At 39.2% G+C, this 9,723-nt stretch overlaps 1 protein-coding gene across 1 annotated transcript; it reads right to left on the bottom strand.

The window, feature by feature from the left end:
* Window positions 1-8,405: 8,405 nt before the first annotated feature.
* Window positions 8,406-9,245, bottom strand: LOC149265517 (uncharacterized; the record flags this gene model as incomplete). The annotated part of the gene is made up of 1 exon (XM_089404456.1): window positions 8,406-9,245. A coding segment is annotated over one exon (594 nt), but the record flags the coding sequence as incomplete, so codon positions are not given.
* Window positions 9,246-9,723: the final 478 nt, after the last annotated feature.

The raw sequence follows: 9,723 nt of genomic DNA, 5'->3' as shown, positions 1-9,723 counted from the left end.
GAACCAACCTGTATCTTGCACTAGTCCTTTGATCCAATCTCTCTCCTCTTTGACAGCTTCCAACTATCTGCTCCCTTACTTGCCCAGCTTCACCAAGTACCTGTAAAATCACAGAAGAAGAAAACTATACAAAGACATGGATTTATATTCATAAATAACTTAGGATCAGATTTAAGTTAACCACACAAATGTAACAAGCATCAATGATACAAAAGCATGGAGGAGAAACTCAAATAGTTTTTATTGATATACAAGAAGATCCAGGAGGAGTTACAACTGATGATTCCTGACCCAGCATCAACCTCCCAGCAAAGAAGCCCCTCATCACCTCCAACAAAGCATAGATCACCCAATTCTCTGATATGTATCTCAAAACCAACAGCGATTCCTTACAATGTGCAAAATTCCAGCCTCTGGATCTCTGGGATGAGGGATCCATATATAGATGTATGCAAGGAGGATGAGTCAGCTTGTGATTTGATTAGTGGCTTCTCTCTGCCAGTTCTTGCTTCCACTTGGAGACTGAAGGCCTCTTACTCATCATTGGTCGAATTCAGTGAAGCAAGTGTCATAGGAGAAGATTCTGGAAGCTTCCATTGTCTTTCCACCTTGCGGAATGACACTGCCATTTGTCATTTCCCGCTCAACGCACCCTGGTAGTGCATTTAGGTGCGTTGCAACGCACCTAGCCAGTGGATTTAGGTGCTATGCAACGCACTTAGCTAGTGGAGCAGCTGAAATGATCCTGTTTTGACTTATTCTGAGCAGTTTCTGGTGGAGAACTTCTGGGAGAAGCTGTAATTTGTTGACCTTGTTCCTTTAGGGGTTAGAACAACACTTTTAGGGACTTAGGAGCCCTTGGTTTATGGACATTTCATGCTTAGAGCTGTAAGGCACAAAAATGTCTATAACAGTTGCCCCCTAAAGTATGAGGCCGTTTATCGGGTGAAATGCTTTATTATGAGGATCTGAAGTTCTTTCAATGCTGGGAGGAGACCTGTAATAAGATACAATACAATACATTATCTTCATATTGTTTTCATGATCTAGCTGAGGCGGGCATTCCCATGCTCAGCTTTATAAATTCATTTTCATGTACATAGGACAGACAATCGTCTGATGGTAGACTGATGATTCTGATAGAGCCATCATCCTTTTGGTAGGATGATTATCTGTGCTGCAATGCTGTACATTTCAATTTCTTTATTTTCCTGAATATATATCGCAGCCCGAATGGATGAAACTAGATCCGGGGTCTTCGATCTCGTCCGATCTTCACTCGAAGTACAAGTCGATCCATGTGAGAAATGTTTTGAAGTCGAACATGGAAAGACATCGCTTGATTACCAGTCAATGATGTAAACTGTTAACAAACGCGAGAGGAATCACCGATAATGATAATGATCCTCAAGGTACTGCAGTACAATTCACGTGGTGTGAATAAAGGACTTGGCGTCGAACACCACGCAAAATCTTTCGATCGAAGGTCATTGATGTAAACCTATCACCGGAAGTGAGAAACTTGCCATTGAGGCATGCAAGCTTCAAAGTACTGAATGGGGTGTTCCTAGACCAACTTCTTGGATAATGAGTTGATGTCGACAAGAAGTGATCCGTCACAGGAGGGCCTTAATGAATCCCACATCAATGACACAGAACGGAGCAAATGATTTTGATGGAGGTGAAAATGATCTGATGATATATGGTTCAGGGTGGCGGTCATGAAAGAATGGAGTATAATGTATGGTAGTGGGCGGGACACAGGTGGCCTTTCTGGATGACTTCTCTTGAACATATCGGCGACACTGATGTGATGGATTGGTAGTATTAACCTCAAATGTGGATGGTATGGCGTGACCATGGCGATGTGACCAGTGAATGAAACAACCCAACCCGACTCGGGCACGGAGCGGAAGTGTCATGTTCAAGAGCGACTTGCTACCAATAAAGATTCTTTGAGTTTTCTTCCCAATTTTTCCCTAGTCATTGCTGACCAGTACCTCTTTATTTTTGTCAAGCTTGAAGAGGATAACATATGCTTGTTCTATAATTTTCCCTTCGGGCAAACCCATCGCTATGTTTTAACGAGCCTAGCGATAGTGAAACTCATTCTCGTCTAAAGAAAAGTTTGTCGTTATTATCCTTGTTAACGAGTTTAACGACAAAGATAACTCAGTCCTTTTCATTTTTAGAGAGTGAAAAAGGTACGTAAAGGTAACTCCAAAATTCATTTTTCGTCATCTAATCCCTTAAGTCCGAAAAAGTATAAAACAATACAGAAGGGATGAATTTTCGATAGCTTTAACGAGCCGAACAAAACAAGCGCTCGATCTTTTTGTGCAATAATCCCTCAGGTCCAAAAATATTAAAATCTAGAGGAGGGATAGCACTTCTCGTCGCTTTAACGAGCTGGAATGCCAGAACTCGGCAATCTTTTCATATTTACAAGTCAGAAAAGAGCTTAAAGAAGACTCGTCTTTTGAGGAACGAGTGATAAAATGGGTAGCAGTTGATTCCAGGTAAGGTTTGGAATTTTCCAATCACAGTAGTGTTACAAGGATGGCTAGTGAAATCACTCTTTGCAACTGTTCCTCAAAATGGGTAAACAATCAAATGGAGGTGAATGATCGGCCAATGAAAAAGTGGAGGTGACGGTGCAAACACGACCAAGGCTTTAATGGCTGAAGTACTACATTCACGGTGGTTATTTACCAGGGAATAGTTCATTTTTTAACGAGCTTAAACGCGGGTGGAAACATTTGCTCGGTCCGGGTTTATTTTTTAACGAGCTTGAACCTCGCGGTAACACTGCTCGATCAGATGGTCTTGTTTTGATTTTTACCATAAATAGCTTTGTCCTTCCAAAGATCGTACTGTATTTTCAACTGCTTCATCAAACTAGTCAGAAATGAACAATATTTGCTTGAAAATGAGTTTAAAACGCTAATATTTTACTTTGAACTACGTAAAAGTAATTAAAAAGTGTTTTTTACCTCTCATTTTACCATTTCATTTGAACTTGGTTTGTTGGAGCTTTGGAGGTGCTTTTCCCCCTTGATTTTCATCAGCTGATTTCGAGAGATTCTGTGGACGATTCTCGGCGCCGTCTGGACCAGGTAGGAGCTAAACCTGAGCTCTTTCATTTCATGGTTTCCATTTTGCATTTTGAGCTTGATTCCTAGCTTTTCTGAGCCCCTGGGGTTTGAGGAACTCGTTCTGCCATCAACGCACCCCCAGTGTATCGAAACCTGCGTTGAATGCTGGCCTGTCTGAAGGCAATCTGGCTTTCAACGCACCTAGAACACTGCTGCAGGTGCGTTGGGCGCAAAAAAGGGAATTTGAAGCACAATTTTTTATGGAATTTTTGCCTGTTTCTTACCAAAATCAGGATCTAACTCCTCTCTTGTTTGTTTTTCAGAGATCTTGGAGTAAGATGACCCTTACATGGCGAGAACGTGAGCATGAAGAAGAGGACATGATTGCCCTACATGATCCAGTTACAGTGAACGCGCTGCGGAATTGTGGCTTGCTGAAGTTCTTTCGCATTTCTAGCATGAGACAGCAGATCAACTTACTGCAGTATTTGCTCGATGCTTGGGATCCTACTAATCAGGTTTTCCAGATTAGGGGCAAATCTATCCCCTTGACTACAGTAGACATCTATTTCTTGACTGGCTTGTCGAGGCGGGGTGCCCCCATCTCTTTGTCAGGTTCGGCCCGAGGAGGCGATTCTGTGAGAGATTATGTCCGCCGATATTGCAGAGAAGGATCTCAGCCGAGTAAAGACGACAAGATCATCATCCGTGATGTCACTGACAGGTCCCTTAGGACTATTCTGTTTACTTTTGGTAGGATGGTCGGTAGTGCGTCTCTTCATGTAGCCAACCGATCTTATATGCAGCATGCCTTGGAATGCCTTCAACCGAAGGTGTTCAACTGGTGCGACGCAGTACTTCTTGTGATGAAAGAACAGTTGACCAAGATAAAGAACGGGAGGTTGAAGAACTTTGGGTATGGTTCTATTTTGACCGCCTTTGCCTTGGAGAAGATACCACTGATGCAGTCGCAGTACATTGCACTCGATTTACCTTCTCCTACTGAACCACGTATGCAGAGATGGGTTGACCATATGTCTAGGCATGTTGGTCAGTCTCAGATTTCATTTTCTGATACCTTCTTCAGGTGGTTTGATCGTCAAGAGATGGTTTATTCCGAGTATCCATATGCTGGCATGGACTTCCGGGATGATCCAGACTTAGTACTGCCGGATGGTGAGCAGTGGGGTGCCATTGGTAAAATATTTGACCATATTGTTGTTTACCGTTTTTGTTTATAATGTCTTTGTGCTTTATTCTGTCAAGACTTTAATCAAACTCATGTGTACATGCAGATGTTGGTCCCGTTCGTCCAGTAGTTCGCCTGAGAGTACCCGCTGTTGCCCCAGCAGGAGAGGCCGTCGGAAGGGCTACTCTTCGTGACCTCGATGTGGCTGAGACTCTCACAGCTTTGCAGGAGCAGGTTGAGAGCCTCACTCTTGGTATACCAGATGTGAGGACTGACTAGCTACCTTTGCGGTTACAGTGGCATACTACTGGTGTGCCCAGACGATGGACTCGTTTCCTACGCATGATCGCACAGGCTGTGACTTGTTATCACAAGCATCATTAGACTAGGGTGCCCCCTAGCATTTTGAGTTTTGGGTCGCTTGACCGATTTTGTCTTGGTTACAGAACATTATGTGTAAACCATAAACAACTATATATATTTTTGATTTTCAGGGTTTTATTTTGGTTGAGCTACATGATCCACATGCAAAACATTGATGATGTGTTTCTTTTTATAAATGTTGCAAATGTCTATCTAACACATAGTTTGCTAATGAGTCAATTAATGTGTTTAAGTTTCTGGAAATATGTTGATATTGAATAAGATCAAATTGTCTTTCCAAAATCTTAACCCTTAGGAACATGCGATAAATAGCTGGGTTTCGGACGGAATATATACCATTGAGTTGTAGTATTACAAGTTGTGAGTCTAGCCTTACAATTAGTTGGCGTATACCATGAGTGATGGCATCATAGAGAAGCTCTATCAACGCGCTATACTCAGCGATTTTATTCGTTGCTCGACCAATACATACACCTCTGAAACTTACTAACTCGCCGCTTGGATCAAAAATGGCCCAGGCTGCGGAGGACAGGTTCCGCGAACTACGACTCGCTCCGTCGGCATATCCAACACATGGCTCCAATAGGTTTGACATCTGCAATAAATGTAAAAAGTGGATTACTCGACCAAAACAAACACTTTAGCGAAAACAAAAATATAACAAAAGCATACTGGTTACCATTACGCATAGTAATGCTTGAGGTACAACCCATTACGAGGTTGCGCCAGTGGAATTCCGTCATAATCCATTAACTCGTAGGCTCCCTTTGCTAACACCCGCTTAACAATATAGGCTTATTATTATTTTATTGGGATATCTTGGTGGGCTTGTCACCAAGGGATGTTATTATTGCACATTATTTTATTATTTGGGGCTTAATTATGACAAATTAGGAAAATCAAACTCATTAGTGACCGTATAAATACAAGTGAGGTGATTCATTTTCATAATCATCACTTGGATTGGGATTTAGTAGCTCTTGAGAATTTCACAGTCCCTTTTGAAGGACGAGTTTGGATGTTATGGATGAATTTTGATGTTTGGATTTATCTCTCTTGTCTTGAAGCTTCATTATTGGCGTAATAGGATGATTGGATATACTCTTTTGTACATGTACGTAATATTTTCATGCCTATTCTTGTTATTTATTTTATCACATGAATGTTGTTGGGATTTTTGTTATACAGGTCTAAAATTTATTGATATCCTATTCGAAATTGTGGAAAATTTGGTCTTTTATAGCGTTGCATCATTGCATGGGCCATGTATGAGTGGGTGAATGTTCATAGAGATCATTTTGTTGAAACACATCTTGACAAGTCATCAATTATTGCATATCGAAGTATATAGATCTCAAGTCACCGCTCTCATGCCCCAATGCCATGCGAAGTTGCTTGAAGACCACCTTGATTGGATAAACTTCTTCCAAACCATAATTTCTTGACTCCATCTCTCCCAAAGGACAAGACATTGATCCTTCCATAGGTGGTTACTTTAAACACATATTTCTCTCACCTCTCCTTCTCTTGTTAGGCCTAGCCTCCATAGGTCATTTAGGCAATCACGTATCTCACATTCTAGCCATCAAAAGACTTCGATTTCTTGTCCATTACTACACTACAATTTCCTCTAGAGGCCCTCCAAATTTCACGAAATCCTAACGGTGGGATCTTAAGATATTACAAGCCCTAGCTCAATGATCATTTCTTGCCCTATGTTTCCCTTGGCTAGTGACCTCATTTGGATCATTGTATTCTATTCTAAGACAATTTGTCCATTGATCATCTTCCTTTCCACAAATAGGTCAAGCCCCTCCTTAATTGATTAATTCCACTTCCTTGACCTAATTCTGGGTCTACTTGGTCTTGTGTGGTCCTGCAACTTTACAACTCCAACTCCACAAAGATCACATAATGACCAAGTCTCCATAAGGATTTCTAGGCCTAGAAATCATATTTACAAGTTATATCCCTAAACCCTGGCCTCGAGAATCCTCTTAGCTATTCCTAGAGAGCTTATCACCTTGCTTTCCAAGCAAGAAAGCCATACAATTGAGTCTCTCTTAGGAATTGGCCTTGGCAATCACCCTTCATCCTCTCATTGATACATCCATTATTGTGATTCCTCTTATACCAGGGCTCCTCCCATTGGTGAAAGTCCGTAAAGAGAAAGAAGCCTTAACTGAGGTGACTGTGTGCTATCACTCTGTTGTTGCCCTTACCCTAGTAGTTTCTCTATAGGATCCTCTCCTAGGACCCTTACTAGTTTGAGTGGTAACACTTACATTACACCTAATGCATAATGCATACACACCTCCTCCGCCATAATGGGCAATGAATTATCATAAAACTGAAAGATACATTTTCTTCCTAATGTTATTGATACAATGATTGTTTCATAAATTTACAAAGTTATTCAAAATATTTTTATTACTTACAAAAGCCTTGAATAATTTTTGTGAAAAATTATATATATTTTCATAATATAAAATGAGAAGTACCATCAATCATTTAATAAGTAACTTCAATAGTTTTTGTGAAAAATTATATATATTTTTATATTATAAAATGAGAAGTATCGTCAATCAATGGTCTTCTTGTATTTTACTAACATTTATCAAATCAAACTCTTTAGGTACAAACTTCTTTTTAACGGAAAAGCCCAAAATTAAAACAAAAGATTTCCACCTCTAAAGATTTTATCCCTCTAAAAAAATTGATAAATCAAAAACCAAAATAAATTTATCCACAATCTTATATATGATACGATTGAATCAATTTAATATACATGCAACTTTTTTTTTACACATTGTTACGTTTTAACAATATAAATAATTCAAAAAATAAGAAATAAAACACCTTTACTAAATACTAATATCACAATTAACATAAATTAACCTTTCAAAATTATATTTCAATTAAACTTATAAAACCTAATTACAATATTACTCATTCATTAGAATGATATATAAATATTAAATTAGAGATAAATTTAATCATAATCTTTGCTAAACCTACTCAACAATTCATCATTAGAAAACATATTTATTAAATCATATTTTACAATTTGAGCGTTAATGAAGGTTTCCAATTTTTTCTTTCTGCAAATTATAAAAGCTAAAAAAAACCACAGTGACGAATCAATGGGTAACTTAGCTACAAAGAGACATGGGTGAAAGAAAAACCCAACAAGAAAACTTGTTGCTCTGTTGAAATGGCTCTGTTCTTTAACACATCACACAATATTTAATTGTAAACTTCAGGTTAATTCTAAACTTCACTCTGTAAATATATCATGACGAGAAAAAAATATCAGCACAATAGAGCTGGACCTAGAAAATCTCAAAAAAATAAAAATGCAAAATAATACAACTAAAGTAAAATATGTTCAACACGAATTTTACTAAAAGCCATTGTCATTTATTGATGGTTGCAATCTGCAGGACGATGAATAGGGTGATGGCTACTGCTAACAGTCTATTCAGTGAATACTTGAAACTTTTTTCCACTGCTGCAACAATGAGTGAATACTTTGGAGGGAAGGCCTGTAATCTTCGTCTTTATTAGTTGTTAAAAGCAGATCTTTGAAACCACAGAAACAATGTGAATGTACCTAATAAATATAAGTTATATTTTAACCCAAGATAAAAATTCCCAAACATTGTAAATGCTCACTAGCATGTGCAATTAAACCTTCCCAACTCTTCACTAGCATGATGCAATTAAACCTTCCCAAATCACAGTGAGAATGTGAGTACACAATAAGCATCAAGTTATGCTTAAGCCTTGAGCTTCATCGAGTTACGTTTGAGCCCTGAACTTCATCAGGTTACGTTGAGCTCTGAGCTTCGTCAGCTTACCTCAAAAAAAAAATCAAGAACAGCTGGGTACCTTTCTTGAAACTTTCTTCAATGGCTGGAATACAGAGTCAAGAACAGTTGGGTACCTTTCTTGAAACTTTCTTCCATGGCTGCAATACAGAGTCAAGAACAGTTGGGTACCTTTCTTGAAACTTTCTTCCATGGCTGCAATACAGAGTCTGAATACTTGGAGGGGAAGGCTTGTAATCTTCCTCGCTTCGAACGAATCCCAGGTGTCCTTCCTTGCCCTATCTTACACACATTTGAAATGCTGTTGAAACTATGTTGGAAATCTCCAGGTTCACTAACCTTATTTAAGGGCAATGCTTTTACAGACTCCAAACTTTGACCCTCATCCAAGCATTCATGGTGTTGCAAACTAGGTTTGCCCAAAGCATTTTTCTTTAGCCCTAGGGTGTTTTTGGGTAAAACCTGGACTGAAACCTTTTCCTGAATTTCGATGCCTACAGTTATATGATGTTGCTGACCTTCTAATAGCTCAATGGCATCGACCAGCAAATAGAGAGATCCACCCATACTGTTCTCCTGGTTTGCAATCTTTTGATTGTATAAACCGAGGCTTCTTATGCTTGAATTCCTCTGACCTCTATCTTCACTATGAGATATGTGATAATTTCTATTATAAATCCGAGAATTCATACCTGATTGCAGAAATTTCCGGTATTCAGAAATCAAATTATTCTTATAAACAGCACGTTATACATTGAAAGTCTGAGACTGAAACTCAGAGAAATTTTCGTTTACCTTAATGTACTTGGGCGACGGCTTGACCTGGGTAGAATGCTGAATGCCAGGAATGCGATGTAGAGATGGTCTCCCAAATAAGCCCTAAAATAATTTGGGAATTTAGCAGAAATATCATCCGCTGTTGGAGAAGAATGAGCAATATTGATATTATGATCGAATTGGGGAATACATGTGCTCTGCAGAGATGTTAAAGAAGGGTAATACTTCTAATTGGTGTAAGGCTACTGCGAGTCCTCTAACCAGTGCTTCTTACAGAAGCCGGATCCACTTCACTAATCAACGTGGTCTGGTTGAAAACTGATGTGGGATGTGGGATTGAAACATACCTCTCGCAACTGATGGCTATGGCGTCCCTAATTTGCTATATCATTTTATCGAATCCGTAATTTTCTGCGACTGATGAATTGGGCTGCATTAACCGTATTCA

This window comes from Pinus tabuliformis, chromosome 6 (genome assembly GCF_031772625.1).
Source record: "Pinus tabuliformis cultivar Carrire ecotype Pingquan chromosome 6, CPIR1, whole genome shotgun sequence".
Lineage (NCBI taxonomy): Eukaryota > Viridiplantae > Streptophyta > Pinopsida > Pinales > Pinaceae > Pinus > Pinus tabuliformis.
The sequence above is the reverse complement of the archived record's forward strand: the minus strand, read 5'-3'. Positions and strand labels throughout refer to the sequence as shown.